Source organism: Ischnura elegans, chromosome 1 (genome assembly GCF_921293095.1).
Source record: "Ischnura elegans chromosome 1, ioIscEleg1.1, whole genome shotgun sequence".
Classification (NCBI taxonomy): domain Eukaryota; kingdom Metazoa; phylum Arthropoda; class Insecta; order Odonata; family Coenagrionidae; genus Ischnura; species Ischnura elegans.
Window position 1 is genome coordinate 128,649,297 of NC_060246.1, and position 16,930 is coordinate 128,666,226.

At 43.5% G+C, this 16,930-nt stretch overlaps 1 protein-coding gene across 2 annotated transcripts in view; it reads left to right on the top strand.

Moving 5' to 3' along the window:
• The window catches only part of LOC124169528 (homeotic protein antennapedia-like), a 427,885-nt gene that overhangs the window by 402,333 nt on the left and 8,622 nt on the right, over positions 1 to 16,930 (top strand). For both annotated transcript variants that reach the window (XM_046548173.1, XM_046548168.1), the window contains exon 2: positions 1,291 to 3,057. In XM_046548173.1, coding sequence (XP_046404129.1) covers positions 2,139 to 3,057 — 919 coding nt within the window. In that variant the 5' untranslated portion in view covers positions 1,291 to 2,138. The remainder of the gene's footprint in view (positions 1 to 1,290; positions 3,058 to 16,930) is intronic.

Genomic DNA, 16,930 nt, shown 5'->3' on the forward strand with positions numbered 1-16,930 from the left:
AGATACCATTAAGAAGCTAAATTTTAGTTTTTTTTAGTTCACATCGCAAACTTGGACGCTAACTATTTTTGAGAAATTTTCTATTCTCATGAAATAAAATGTAGTTTGTTTTCCAAGTTGCATTTTAGTTTTTGATATATTCATTGCCCTTAAACTTTTGAGAAGGTGGTGGAGATGAGAATATTTTCCATTTGCTTCTCTTGGAGCTGATGACAGTGACTTTGACAAAAGGGACTTGAAAAATTGTAGCTCTTCAATCACTCTGCCAAATTCCCCGAGTGTTTGATTTTTGCGAGGTAAGCGGAAGTCTTTGCCAGCGGATTTATGGCATTTATCTTCCAGCCAAGCCTTTGGCACAAGGGACACAGAGTAAAAGTGACCGCGAGTGTACTTCGTCACGGCTAGCGGAGGAAATCAAGGTCAAAAGAGGAGAAGAGTGAAGAATTGGGAATGGGCGTAGAGAATGGGCTTTGATTATTGACACTCCAGCTCCAGTGGGAAACACACGGGGCCCAAAGTCCGGGGTGAAAGAGAAGTGATATGTATTTGTCATCGCCTACGTATGCACGCGGCGAGTGACAATGGGGCAAGGTGAAGTGGGACGGGCGTGGAGGGAGGGAACTTCGAGGGGTCCGCAAAACCGTCATCGCTTACTTCCCAAGAATGGAAATGCAAGGGAATCGGAGCAGCTCCGCAACCATGCCCTCGCGGCTGATCAGGAAGACCGAAACCAATGTGTGTGTACTCTGCGGTTCCCTTTGCCGTCTTTTTTTTTGTCTTCGTGGAGGATTTGGGGTTTTGAGTGTAGATCCGTGTGGTCCGGAGACGGATCCTCCCCTCCCCATCTCCCTGCCACTGTTTGAAGGAAGAATATGCTCTCGCTTTTTTCTTGCCCTGTTCTCCCGCGCGCCCACCGTCACCCCTTCGCGAAAACTGTTCATGTATATGGGAAACGTTTGCCACAGACTCAATAGCGAGGGGGATCGAAAGGGGAGAGAGAAAAAAAAGAAGCATGACGCGCGTTATATGAATGGGCACCGCGTGCCGACTTCACATCACAAGAGGTCGGCGGAACTTTTTCTCTCTATCGTTCGCGTGATTTTTTTTCGCACTCTTCATGTTTGAAGGGTGGGAGAGAAAGAGAGAGAGGGCGGAACTGCGTGTTGGAGAGTTTTGTGGGAATGGTTGGCGTGGCATGGCTCCCAACCTCTTCTGCCAGTTCCTCCTCGTGTCCATCGCTCGTCTACACTGTACTAAACCGTGTCTCTTTCTCTTCTTCTCATCTCGCAGGGGCGAATGCCACGAGAATATCGTCCGGAGGAGGAAACTTCGTCGCTGCTCGTCTCTTCCAAACGTCCCTGTTCACCGTCCCCGAGTTCGCCGTCGTCGGTGCCCGGAGGTAAAACGAGGGCAAGGCGGCGCAGTGTGTCCGCCGTGAGCGCCATTGTCACCAAGGAGATTGCTGAGCGCCACCCCTGCAGCAATCCGTCGACGAAGACTCGATAGCCCCGAGAGGGGGGGAAATCACCCCCGAACACTCCCCTCATCCCAGTCATACTTTCCAGCTTCCCCCGCTCAGTGCTAACAAATTCCTGCAGGTCCCATCTGAGTTCCACCTTTTCGTGGTCCCAAGGATTTCTGCGTCATCGAGAAAGTAATTTCTTCGTTTCGATTTGGATTCTTGAATAAAATAGCTGTGTGGTGGCCAATCACGTTTTAGTGAGTGATCAGTCCGTTCCCGAAAGTTTTTCTTCTTCGAAAAAAAATTTACCATTTTCTACTGAGAGCTGAAAAAAAATTTTTTTTCTTCACATGGTCTCCATGAGTGAAATCTAAAGTATATAGTGTGTATTTTATTACTTTAATCTCCCAAAACATAGCGGCATCTTCTAGAGTTGTTGTGTCAAGGGTGTTGGACCGGGAAAGTGTGCAATAATCGTTTCTTGATTACCAATCTGATCGCCTACGGGTGAATTCAGGAAGAAGGGTTAAACCAAAAACAGGCACCCCTCTCTGAGGGGTCTGAGGAGGAAGTAGTATTTTTTTTGTAGACTTTGAAGAGGTCGCTTTAGGTCCCCCGTGGACCGCGTTTTCTTCGGCGGAAACTGTACAATTAAAACCGGTCCAAGCTGGAGAGCATGAGTTCATATTTTGCCAACTCCTACATCCCCGACCTGCGGAACGGCACCCCAGACCACTATGCCGCCGCGCAGGTCAACACGCCGGACCCCTCGTGCGGCGACCCCAGCCTCCGGCAGGGAATCCCGCACCACTACGGGGGGCCCCCGGCCGCCGGGCAGCCTCCACCCGGCATGCCCCCGTACCCACGCTTCCCGCCATACGACCGGCTGGGATACTACGGGACTCAGGGCCCCGGGGGCGGAGGGGGCGGCGGAGGCGGAGGAGGCGTCGTCAACCCCATGGTGGACAGTCAGGGGGTGGGAGTTGGAGGCGGGGGCGGCTACCGGCCCAACTCGCCCGGGGCGATGGCGGCGGCGGGCCACATGCCCCCACAGCACGGCCCCCAGCAGCAACAACAACAGCAACAACAGCCCCCGACCCACACACACAACCACACGCATAACCACACGCTCAACCACAACCACCACAGTCCGGTGGGGGTGCAGCAGGCGCCGCCCCAGCAACAACAGTATGCCACCTGCAAGATGCAGGCGAGCGCGGTGGTGGTCGCGGGGGCGCCTGGGGGCGTGATGGGCGGTGGAGGCGTGAGTCCGCCCCCCAACCACCAGATCTCGATGCACCAGCACCACCAGATGGTGGGCAACGGAGGCCCGCCCACCAACCACCACCAGCAGCAGCCGCCGCAGCCCCAGACCCACCTCATGTACAACAACGTGAATCCGCAACAGCACCACCAGGGGCAAGTAGTGACGCAGCACCATCAGCAGCAGGCGCCGCCCCCGCAGGCGATAGTCCAACAGCAGCAGCAACAGCCCCCGCCCCCGCACCCCCAACAGCAGCACACCCCCCCGCAAGCCAACAACCCCAGCGCCAACCTTCCTAGTCCTCTGTACCCATGGATGCGGAGTCAGTTCGGTGAGTCCCGATTTGGTTACTTTTCATTATTTCATATTTTTGGCTCCTTTACATAATTTATTCTCTGGCATGTCGAGCAATTTAAATTCAGTCCTTTCCTTGTGCTTAGATGAATGGCTGACGCTGAGGAAAATAAGCTTTATAAGTGTTAGCCCTCAAAAATATTGATTGATGATCCATTGATTCAGCTGTTTAACAGTCTTCCTCTTGGTATTTAATCTTTCATTTAGTCATCCTTTCACAAGAAAAATAACATTACTGTTTTGCTACAATTTTACTTTCCTCATTGAGAGTATTTGATTACGATTTTTTTTTAATTTCAACAAGATTTCACAGCGGATCATATTTGACCAATGCCCCAATTCAGACCTTATAGTTATCAGGCGATTTTTAGTAAAAAGTTTGTAAACGGTACAGCTAGGAATAGTACCTACGTATAAAAAACAAAATTCCAGAGCAGAGATTTGTGCAACCGTACATATATCCACTTTTGAGATTAATAAATACTCTCTATTTGTTAGCATTTATTCTTTGATTTTAAACATTTTAATATCGAATTAAAAGATCAATTTTTATCAATGAGATAACCATGTTAAAAGAAGTTTAGTAGATATTGGTTTTTGAGAATTACAGCAGCGTTGTTACATAATTTCCTTCTATTTCATAAGTAAATTTGTACTGCCTCTTCCGGTCTTCCTAAGGCAATTAGCATGGATGAGACGAGAATTTTACGGAAGAAAACATACATCTAATGATTTAATTGCATTAGGATGGATATCGGTTTCGTAATAATAACTTGGTTATTTTTTTAAGTTCCCTTGAATAACTGTATAAATCGAAAATTAAATAGAAAAATTAAGTATATTTTCTTTATTTGCTTCACGAGCAGTACCACTATTCTTTTCCTCTCATCAAAGCTATTAAAGAAAAAGGGTCGACCACTTTATGTGGGTGTCTCTAGAGTGACGCATCGATGCTGTCCGAGAGTTCATTTGGCTTTCTCGTCACCTCCGAGCGGGGGACGAGCAGCCCGGCCGCACACAAGCCCTTTCGCCTTCGCATGTCCTGTCCATCATCCCAGCAGGGGTTTATTTTTAATGACACCTCTCAGACTGGCCGGAATGAGATTCCGTAAGCGTCTCTGTTCGGAGCCGTCCCCTTAAACCGCGAATGCTGCTTAAAATTCCGCGCGCGCGACACCAATCGTCACCTATCGCTGTCCCGCATCTCGTGGATCGCGACATGCCAGTTGCGTATTTATCACCTGCCTCGACGTCGCTGGAGGGCGGGGGGACCACGTGGTCAGTGAGGGCGAGTCGGGGTGGGTGGGGGAGTCTCGTCCACTGCTTGGGGAGGAGTAGGGGGCCTCACTGTGGAGTGACCATGATGGGTTTAATCGGGCCCTTGTCTCTCTCCCCCGGTTCATTCCCTAAATAGCCGTGAGTCAGCCTCGGGTGATGGCATTTCCCCTCTCCGAACCCTGAATGACGCGAATAGGTAGCAATGTTTCCGGTCATTCTTATTTCATCGGCAGATAAAATTTTGAACGTCTGTAATTATTTTTTTGACGATACATACACCGTCATTCCTTGCATCTCTTTTCTTTAGACTCCAAGCATTAAAAAGCTCGTGCATAAAACAAAATTTCCGATGGTAAATGCTCAGATGTGTTTTCGAGAATGAACCTTAATTTGTAGACCATTTACATATAAAATCATGAGTATTATTACGGTTTAGAAAAATAATTTTGGGGAAATTTTCACATTCAAATGATATACATGAATGCTATAATCAAAAGAATGAATTTATTAGCATCAGCTTACTAAATAGTTGTTGGAATGATGAAAGCTGCGAGTGGTATAAGAGTAAAATATTATTCCATATTCATCGAGTAATAAAAATATTTAGCGATGAAATAAACTCATAAAACATTCACACACGAAAGTGTTTAGGGATTTAGTAATTACAATTCCATCTTTCCTTGAATATATTTGGCTCATTTTTTTGTAATTTTAGGTTTTCTTTCTTTCTCAATTTTAGTCATTTCTTTTTTTCTAATTTTTTACACTGATTTGACATATATTTTATTTTTCCTAAAAGTATGAAAGATGTCTTTATTTATCAAACCGCAATGAGTTAAGAAATCATTCTGATCGTCCACTTTTTTGATTTGAGAATGTTTCTGGCAATCGTTTCCACTATTCTTAATTTCAACTGGAGAGAGCATTTATTTTCCATTCCTCTCCACATTCCTTCCACTCCTGTATTATTCTATTTCTTTGCATATTTGGCATACTATTTCATCTGATTAAATTTATCGCTATTTTCTCTTTTTACTACGGTTATACCTCCATGATCTTGAGTGGTGAATGCTAAGTAATTAAAGAGTAAAGCATAATTTGAAGAGATGGCTCAATTTATAGCGTTATTGAAATTTTTGTGGATGCAATAAGCGTATTTTATCTGATACACGAAATCTCTGCTAAATATTTACATTCATATTTAGCCATTCCGCATTTCATTACTTTTTAGTTCTATTTCTACTCGTATGAGATACGCAATTTCTTCTGACTAATGTTTTCGCCATTTCCTTTAGTACAGCGATTTGGTGTCTTGCTACACCTTTAAAAAGATCTTCCAGTTTTTCGTGTTTCATATTCTCTTTATATCTTGGACTCCTTTACCTTATTTTTCGCAGTGTTTTATCGCCACCAGGAAGGCAATATCATTTCTGATCTAATAGGCGCGCCACCGTTTTCGCCGTGATAGCGATCGGAGCGGTGACCCCGGGGGCACTTAAAGCGGAGCCAAGCCTCGGGGGCTCTGGGGATAAAAAGAGGAGCTCTGGTTCAAGTGCTGCGGGAGAAAGGCCGCGCGCGGAAACGATTTACAAGGATGAGCAAGTTTAAAGGGGTTTTTGGGGGGAGTGGGGAGGGGGCAAAGTGCGCCCACGAGCAAGTGGAAGGGGGGGGGTGAGGGAGTGTATGTTTATGGGTGCGGGGGGGCGGTCGTGGGGGGGGGGCGGATTCGTGAAGGAGGGATAAGCCGCAGAACCTCCTGTTGCTTCCTCACCCCAGCGCGGCTCGCAGGTGGGTGCGGGGGGAGCGAGTGGATGGAGGGCACCCGACGGGTGCGGAAGGGTGGGTGTGGATGTGTGGTGCAGCTGAGATGTATGGCCGCTGAAGAGCAAGAGTGCCGGAGGGTCCCGGGGGCGAAGAGGTGGAATATGAGTAGAGTCGTGGGCTGCTGTTTGGACCTTGAAGAGAGGGGCGGTGGAATCGTCACCCCTTGATGTGGGAGTAGAATAGGTAGGTCGTCCAGTTTTAAAGGGGTAACAGAGGCGGCTACACAGATTGGTGTCGGTCGCGAGCGTGAGGGGGAAAATCACTTTAAACCGAGTGTGGAAGACTGATGGAGGCAGTCTCGCGTCGAGTGAAATGTGTTTTTAAACGCGGGAGGGCTGATTAAACGGTCAGCAAAACGGATGGGGTGACTAAGGGGTGGACATCGGGGCGAAGCACCCCTTTGAATTACCCCTTTCCTTCTTCCATCTCTCTCTCAGCGAACCCACCCCTACGAGCCGCCGGGGATGCGGATCTTGGCCGTTCGGTCCGGACGTTTAGCAGTCTGCGCGGTGGGGCGGGAATGGGGATGCAGTCGGGGGTGGGTGGAGGCGAGGGAGATTGGAGTTATGGCTCCGAGTGAGCACCGTGGGGACCCATTCTGTTCCTCTCCTCCCCCTCTCGCCCCTCCTGCACCCTTCCCCTCTTTAGCTCCCCGGTCGCAATTTCCCACAAACGCAGCAGGTTGTAGCGTGGCGGCGACAGATTAATTCGTCTTTTAGCGTCGTAATCGTAAATTCATTAGCGGCGGTGTCGGGCACCACGAGCGTCAAGGCCCGCAACTAACTTCAATTTATTCCCGGCGTTTATTAAATACTCGCTCAAGTAGAATAATCGCAGATTTCGGCCGCCGACGACCCCCGCCGTTATGAATGGTCAATCCCCTAGGGAGATGTCTCAATCGCTGGAGGAGATAAAAGCATAATAATACTATTTAAAAATTTTGTATGATAACGTTCGCTAAAACGTTTATTCATATGCATTTCATAGCCTCATAACGCGGAAAAAGGATCAGATTAAATATAAAATACCTGTTTATAAATGTAAAATGAAAATTACTTAAAAAAAGTATAACCCTGCTGTTAACGTTCAAAAAGTTTTGTTTTAAACCAATATCTTACTTTAAACTATTGTGTTTATGCTGATAATGAAATTTTATAACATTCTCCAGCTCAATAAATTTAATAGATAGGTAGTATGAAAATTTTAATCAATGGCTTTAAATTCATCATCGTATACTAGCACATTTTATTATTCTACGTTCCTTTTCTAGTTTCCATTCCCTAGTAATCAAATGATCCAGTGACATCTGCTACGAATATCCTTGAAGGCGATTTTCTAAATTCAAATTTTTAAACTTAATTTGGTGCTATGAGGAAAAGCGCTTCAAGTGCTGTACTCATTCTGCCAAATACAGCATTGTATGTGTGGAAAGTGAAATTGGTAACCTTCACTTTTTGCTTCCTTGAAAATTTTGTCTTGTCACTCAGCGCGGCTCCAACTACAACTCCACATATATCACTCCTTCTCCACGTATATGTGTATCTCAAACACGAAAATTCGATAAAAGATTTTTTTCTCGGAGGTTAACTGTTAATATTTCAATTACAGATGAATGTTTTTGTGCCCTGAAAATTTCGAAGTGACCGAATAATTTTAAACCAACCAAAGTGTCGAAAAAAGGCAAAATAAGACCAGTCAAGCGGGAGTGATGCGTCATTTTAAAAACTTCGGTTCCCTTTAAAAACTTGTGGCACTTGATAATGTTGTTGTAAAATCGAAACGTGTCATGTTAAAATAAATCCTGCTGAAATATTGATATGTCTCATTCACTTACATGAAGAATAAGGCTTTGAACTCAGTTACGGAAAAAAATACGGAAATTTTTACTCCTCCAGTTCCTTTGCAATAGGCAGTGAAAAGAACTGTGATGAAATGTGGTGAACCTGCTCATTTGGTCGACAATTGAGTATTTCTTCCTTGTACTTCCTTCCATTCCTATTATTTCCCTATTCCATTCGCCGTTTCCCTTCCTCGCCACTCCCAGCCAGCTACCTCTCTCACTTAATCCCCTTTCCCTTCCGTATCGTCCCCTCCCTTCCCTCCTTGCAGCCCTGCCCCCACCCACACTCCCTCCACGGGCCCGAGAGAGGACTTGTTGAGTCGCGATTTATGGCGGCGCAAGGCTCCAGCTTGCGTTTAGCGAGAGCGCCCTCTCTTTATTCCGGGGGTGGGTTTGGTTTGTGCGGTGGTCGCGGGGTGGGGTTGGGGTGGGGAGGGAAAAGGATCGTGGCGGAGAAGGGACATAAATGTACGGTGTTCTCTCTCTCTTTTGTAAAACGCAGGAATTACTCGTGTCGCCGTGTAAACGCCTTGAGGCAGTGGTCCGGAGAAAAACATTCGAATGACGGGAGTCGACGACATCATTATTGCGTGGCTTCTTTCAGTTTCCTCCCATAATCGAAGTAAAAATCGTAGCGAGATGAAGCGCAAATATAATTGGTGAGATTTTTTCGACTCGCCCAGTGATCGTTCATTGAAATTTCAAGGCGTTATCCAATAAAATCTTCCGTAAAGCGCATATGAGGGCATCATATCTGGATGCATGGACAAATTTTCGTTCTCATGTTATGAAACGGAGTTTACGCACGAGGCAGCAGCATTAGTATGTTCGACGAGAATTCAGAGGAACGCTGAAGTATATTTTTGGCGCTAAGATATTCTTTGAGCCTTATTGACAATCAACAGTGTGAATAGTTTAAGGAAACCAATTGTTGTGAATTCTAAAGGAATAGCGGACGAGACTTATATGAATTTTTGTTAGCAGAAGCTATCGCACCATTAGCTGTAAATATAGTGCTGTTTACTATAGCTGTTTTGAAAATATTACCATTGATAAAATAAAAATTCGATAAGGTTATGAAAGGAGACTATTTCCTCCTCAATTTTCTTTAAAGAAGAATCTATCAATATCATTTGAGCATGAAAATTTATGCCGCTAAGTTATTCATTCCATATACATAGTGTAACATTATCGCCCGCCCCAAATTTTCAAATAAGAGTCTTAGTTTTATAAAATAAAATCGTTAGAATTAAAAAAATAACGGCTGAACGTTTACGGCAGCTATAAATCGCAAGTTCCTGCAACCCACTTTGGGTTATTGCTATGATATCGCTAATGGTATCTTCGATCTGAAGACTCGATAGACTCAGGATAACTCGGCACGACGATTCGAATACAATCCCGTTCAAGTCTCCCACTCTGGCGATGCACTCCGCGGAATGAGGAGAGCCAGATCGGTGCAAATGCAATTAGACGGTGGGAGAGAGGAGGAAGGATAAGGTGAAGTAGGGAGGAGTAAGGCGAGTGGTACTGGAGAGAGAGGGAGGGGGCGCTGAGGCGGAGGGGGATCGAACTGGGCATCGGGGTCAACGAGTTGTGCGAGAGACCCTTGGAGGGTGAGTAGGGAAAGGAATACGGTTTGCGCTGGAAGAATCCAAGAGAGAGAGAGAGAGAGGGAGAGGAGGAGAGAGGGGACTTCCAGTTAGTCGCCCGCTTAGGGCCGCTTCGGATACTTCTGGGTGCGTGGCAATCAGTTCCAGGAGTCAACTCCACCCTTCCCTCCGCACCCTCTGCAATTTCGTCCTCTTCCCATTAAAAGGATGTGTGCCCCCTCCCTCCCGCAACCCAAGAACATCCTCCTCCCCGTACACTCCTCCTTTATTTTCCCGTTCACCCTCTTGGACTTTTTGATTAGTGCGACTCACTCGAGCGAATAATTAACGGGCCTTCCCCTCCCTCCAGAGATTCTTCTCTTCGCCCCATTCCTACTCCCTGATTTTTACTTATTTCTCTCCTATTCTTCCTTCTTAGTATTTTCTTCGTCCCCTTCTTGCCTCTTTCGCTTTGATGTTTGACAAAAGGTACCAAAAGTAGGGTTTTCATTTTTTTCCAAGGTGTATGTGATAAAGACGGCCTTCCATTTAAAGTTCAGTAAGCTCAGTTTTAAGACAGAATCCTTTACAATCTTATGCTATTAATTAGATAGATTAAAACCTGAATACATGAACCCTCTTTCGTTCTAAGCTATGGAACGAAGTTTGCGTGCAACGTCAGTGTATTTGAAGATATTTCAATATGACTTTAAAGTAAATATTTGAAGGATGGATATAGGGTAGTCAGCCTTATTCTTGGTGCATAAATGGTAGAGTGAATAGTTATTGGACAACAGAGAAAACTAACTGATTTAAAGTATAAATTTAGAAAGCATTGCGTTTTTAACAAAAACTACCGCACTTTTGGCTGTAAATAAAAAAAATTGACATTTATCTAAATATAAACTTTCATGATTTCTCTCGAAGGGAATTCATTATGAAAAATTATGAAACACAAGATCATTTGAAGTTTTCCATCTTTGGAAAATTAACGCCTAAATATGGCACCGTACCCTATGCCCTTTCTGGTAGGAGGAGAAAGAGTTGCCACTTGCGCTTATATGAGAGTGGGGATTTACGTAACTTTTTACAGTCGAATCAAATGAAAGGCAAAGTTTTTATACCTTCACATGAAATAAGGCATGGGAAAAATCAAGTTTTTTTTGAGTGTCTTAAATTATGTTGTCGAATCCATAGAACGTAAAGTACCAAGTCAGGTTCATGATTATCATTCAAAACGGTTTCTTACGTTTCTCCTTTCCTCCATCCTATATTTCTCCATTACATGTCTACTATTTGTTACGCTGCTTTGAATGACCACGTGAGACACCCCTCAACTTTCCAATGTACCCACCCTTAGATACTCAATTTCCAAAAAGATCCAACCTGCATGTATTCATGCAGACTCCGGTCCCATCCTTTTCGATGACTACCACTCCCTTTCCTTTCCCTCCCACGCTCGGAGGGAACAATAATAATCCATTCCCGAGCAGCCAGGGTTTTCTTTGCTTCCCCCATGCCACCGACCCGAGTAGCACTGGGGAGGGTACTGCCCTTCTGCGAAAGCCGATTGAGAAAATATGCATTGAAAATATGATATTCATGGGAGAAGTAGATTTTATCGGGTCGGCCGCATCAGAGAGTGGTGCTTTTAATGAAAATTTATGCGTGTAATTTATTTCCTCTTTGATTGAAGTCGATCGAGATACACGGGGAATTACTTATTTAATCTTCTGAAAAAGAACGCCGCCGCCTACTCCGTTATGCTTGAGGGCGTGTTTATATGTTATCCTTCTAAACAGGTACTTCCATTTTGACTTCGCAAATTGGAAATGTTGAAATAAGAAAATAATAGAAAAAGGAGAATAAAATCTCACAACCTGCGGGCCATTAGCAATCATCTGAGGCTTAATTCAGTTTTCTGGTTTGTAATAAAATCCGTGTTTGCCACAGTAATCATATTCATACTCGTTATTGATATATATTTATTACTCTGTTTTCAATGGCCACATTTCCTCTAATGATAATCTCAAATAATCAATATAATTGATAATTTTAAATAATCAATATAAATATTATTTTTCGCGCAATTTTCATTTATTGATATTTCACTATATTTAATGCCTATTTCATTTCAACAAGTTACATCCTGAGGCCGGAAGTGCTTTGGCTATGATATAGGTGTAAGTAGTAATATAAGACTAATATGTATGATCTTAGGTTACCCCGGCGTACTTATCAGGAGCAGAAAAAATTCCCGGTTTTTCCACCGGTTATTTTCTCCCTGTCTTCGGACGTTTCAAGCAGCGACTTGCTATTCATACTCAGGTGATCTTCTGAAGAGACGAATATTATTAAACTAAAAATCTGTAAATGAGTGGGTAATTTAAGCATTATAATACAATGTAATTGAAACGCGTCGTTGTATTTCAATTGGCCATTGATACTTGAAAGTGGAGCATGAATGAACGGTGGTTACTTTAAGTTAAACATATTTTGCATAAGCTTTCAAAAAATTATATGTATGTCTTTCCAATTAATTTTGGGCGAGAAGCTACGGTTTAAAAAATTTTATTCTATCAAAACAAAATGCACAAATGTTGAAATAAAATATCTTCATAGATTTGTGAGATTGCAGCGTATTAGATGAATGTTTAGGAAGGTCATTTTCTGACCGTTCCCTTGTAATCCACACTCCTTAAGGTTATCCTCTTCGCTTCCCGTCTCTTTAAAATTCCGAGAGCACGTGCTAGATCCCGGCATTCTCCCTGTCGCGAGACGCTCTCTCCCCATCCTCCCTTCTCCCTCATTCCCACCCTGTTCCCATCCCTCTTCCTCCACCCTCTCCTACCCACCCCAACCCCTCAAGCGAAAAGCACATTAGCGGAATTGCCTCGCCATGGAGTTGGGTCATTTTGAAAAGTGCTTTGCGTAGGAAAATGTCTCTCAGATGCGGCTGTCCCCTTGTATCTTTACCCCGCCACCACCTTTTTTCTCCATCCCCTCTCGCCGCTGCGAGAACTCAAGCAATCATTTTAACAGCGAAAAGGAGGAACACCCTCTTGACTTTGCCAAATTAACATTCGCGGGCGTGAGGAGCGTGCGACATAAAATCAGTACCGGCTGTTGTTTTCAACCATGGTGTGGTTCCCTGCTTGATGTCTACAGTTTTCCATAAATGAGGGCCAGCGATAAATATGGAAGTTCTAAAGATTTGTTCATTTTGAAAATTACGTGTTGGATTTCACTTCTGTTTGATGAAATTGTAGCTATAAAATTTTATTCCTTTATGATCATAATCCAAATTTAGTCGATTTAAAATAGAATGATTGGGAGGTTGGCCATTGAATCTTCAGCACGTTCCCTTCAGAAGTCACTTTTAATTCGTTTTCCTTTTAAAAATAGCAAATTTATGAAGTAATGATACATAAACTTAAATTTAGCTCTGATAATTATATATATTTAAGGATAAAATTATAAGTTCCCGGATTGTTGGCCCACTCTTCCTCCTACGCATGCAAAAAAGTAAAAGCGTAAATAAAAAATTCAGTTTTCTCAAGGATATATACTAATTCGTTGGTCTCATGTTCTGAGATTATTCGTCGCCTAATTGTTCAGTGTTGATTTGTTATTATTCATTGTTCATAAATTAAGGCATCATTAATTCTACTACTTTACTTAATGAATTCCATACATCGGTGAATGCTATTCATCAACTCGAAATGTATAGTTTATTTCCCTGGTCATTACAAATCCTCACGTTGCAACGCAAATGTTAACTTTTGCTATTATTTATTTTACGGAATAACCGCAGAGTAACTTGTGGCACATCTTTTAAGGAGTACTTACCAATCCTGTAAAATAGTGAACGCAAAGAAAACTGCCTCCAGGTCGTAGGTATTATCTATCTTTCATAGCACACGTAAAACCATCTATGATAAACCAACATGACTTTTTGGTTACTAGGATGGGTTTTCTCTCCTTATTATAGTCCTTTGAAGGCACAAGGAAGCTACCTACAAGGAAGCAATCATCGCCGTCATTGCGCATTTGATCAACATATGATACCTGATCCAGTTTTAGAAGAATCCTAGGTGATCCATGGTTCATTATTAATAAAAATATTAGAAAAGACCTAAAGTTAACACCATTATTGACCACTCTGAAATATTTATTAATACGTTTTTCAAAATATTTTCACTCCACAAATAATGAATTACTGACTTCCCTTTAGTATTACACCCCATCGCCCTCAAACAAACACGAAGTCTCCAAAACCGCCCTTGACCCTTCCCACATCCCCACTCCTATTAACTGCATTTATGTCATGGCGTTACCACTTATTTTATTTGCCAGAAACTAAATTAAAAGTGATAATCTGAGTAAACAGCTGCAAAGATGGGAACTTGAGTTCTATGAAAACAAATAGTGATATTTCAGCGCAGCACAGCGTAACTTGAACCAGCTTCATTGGCTGTTGCAGTGGCGGATCTATGGGGGGGGGGGGGGAGGGGAGATTAAGGAGCTATATCCCCTTTGGATATCCAATTTACCCTAAATAGAATGGTAATTTTTTCCGACCTCCACTACTTCTGGAATTTTAACCCCCACTTAGCTCCCCCCTTGTCACTATCCTGGATCCGCCACTGGGCTGTAGTTTCGTATTCTTCCCTTGGCTTGCTCTTTGCTTCTCACGGCCGAGAGGGTCACTTGTTCACGGGTGCACTTCTCGCGTGCTAGTGAGCGAGAGAGAGACCCGTGCGAGGGCGTGCCAGTCGCGGGGTGTGGGTGGGGTGGCGTCCGGCGGCAGCGCCTACGGCTGCGAAGGGGCGGCGTCGGCGGCGTCGAAGGCGTCCTTCCCACAGAACACGCCATTGGAGGACTCGGAGGCCTTCATTTGTATCCGTCGGCCTGCTTAAACCTGTCCCTCCCCCGAGGAGCCCCCCTCCCTCCTCTCCAGGCCATGGGAAGGGGGGAAAGGGCGATGGTTGCCGCTCTCGGGACCTCTTGGTTTCGAGATCCGCGGACAGAGGGTGCTAGCCTCTATATTTTCAAGTTTCTTGGGGTTCCGCTCAGTATTTTAGTACCTAGTCAGGACACTCGCTCATTCCGCGCAATTTGAATAGCAAACGGTGTAAAAAAGCGTCATTCCTGTCTTGCCTACTTGAAACTGATATTTGTAAAGATGCACGTAATCCTACATTACAATCCGATTACACACCCAATTGCATGCTCTGAAATTTTACTGCGGAGTTTTCAGAATGTATAGTGTAGGTGAGCCATAATCCAGGCCTCCGATTCATGTAAAATTCACGCTTACACTGTTTCCTTATAGCCTCTAGAAATTAAAAGCAAACTTATAACTATCGCTCCACATGTATATTGCCGCTAAATATTACTATTTCGCTAATAAATAGTCAGACGCTGGTCAAATTAGTGGTATGACTTAGAGCAATTTCTATTCATTTTATACCCCTTCATGACAATTTTTTAATAGGAATAATGATAATTCTGAGAATCCTTCAGCATTTTCAGATTAATTAATACAGATACACTGTTACAGCAAAGATGACTGCTGAGGAAATAACAGAAACTGAGGATATATATCCAGGATTCATTACGATTACCATTTTTTACTTTTTATTGTTTAAAGCATTGCGATTCTTATGTGCAAGATAAATGTTACACGATGGTCGGATTTATCGTGTATGAGATTTGCTTTCCAAGGGCTAGGGTTCAAATCCTAAAGCTGGCAAAGATGATTAAGGGGTAACATGGCCTATAATATAATTCTTGATGGATGGAAAATTAGATTTCATCTCCCGAATGGAGAGTTCATCTCTGATCCTGAAGGCGTATCTCCCTTTGAGGATATCATCGTGTCTTGGAGGACACAATTTTCATTGTTACACCTGGTGTCAGAAAGTTTTTAATATTTGCTTTGAGAAAATATTTGAGAAATTTAACATCATCGCTATCTATTTCTCACTCATTGATCACTCACTTTTATGATCACACATCTTTAATGCCTTAGCATCCCCAATAGATTGAAATGATAGCAAACAAAATAAATTTATCCATACCTTGGAACATAAAATGAAATTAATAAATCAACGAGCCAATATTTAAACCTTGATTTCTCATACAACAGCATTTCTTTATGTCGTGCAACGCCGTATATATCCCCCAATTAATAAACTTAGTGCTTGAAAATGACCTGACGGTCGAAACGCATGCTACGTAATTAAATAAATTTGTGAAAAATTGCCATCTCTCTTTTTCATTAAATCAGGATGTAATTCCATTGCATCTCGCCTGCTTCAGTTACTTCTAATAAACTTAGACTGTCAATTGCGTGGCCAATTCGTGAATAAGTCTGAACGAATTTCGATTGTTATAGCTCGAGTAAGCTCGTATCTCAATTCGTCCTAATGACTTTTATCTTGAACTCCGCTTTTTGCCGAGTACGTGTAGGTAAGTAAGTATAAAATAAAGTACAGTGTTAAGGTGTCCGCCTCCGAGGGGAAGGAAAAAGGAGAAGTTTTGCCGTAGGAGGAGGGAAAGGGACTCATACATCATTATGGGTGCTCTCCTGTTCGAACAAACCCCTCTCTTCCCCCTCCTCCCTCTCTCTTCCTCTCTTCCCTACAGACCTCTCCATGCACTCACCCGACCATCTTCCCTCCCACTCCCTCCCCCCGCACACAGCCGTGACTTTGATGGGAAGATAATTAACCGCCAAGTTCCCATCTTTCCCCCTCGGCTCTCTCTCTCCAATCTTCCTCTGTGCTCCTCCTCCGCCTTGTCTATCCACCCGCCCCCCTGCGCCTATCCCACATCCTCAGACGATGTGGATCTAATTTAATATGCCAACCGTTTTGAGCATAGCAAAGAGTCCGAGTTTGAAAAGGGTGATGTTCTTTCGAGGGCCACTTCAACTTCAAAGACTGAGAAAGAAAGTGGGACTTTATAAGGGGTCTCCAATGATGATAAACAGTGGCGAGGAGGAATGCGGAATGCGGATAGTTAATGCTATAAGGAAGTTAATCGCAATTTTGGAAAGATTTAGGATATATTTATAATGATTCACGTACGATTAGTGCATAGACCCGGAGTTGAGAGCAATAACTCCATTATGCAATAATACCAACACAGCTAAATTATTCTCCAAGTTACTGCGGGCAAAAAATGTCGTCCTTTTTTAATAATTAAGATTTGGCCATCAATCAATGCAAATAAAAGCCTGATAATGAGCAACAGAATTTGTGAGTAAATAAATTTTACTGTGTACCTTTTCCACCAGAAAACCATACCGA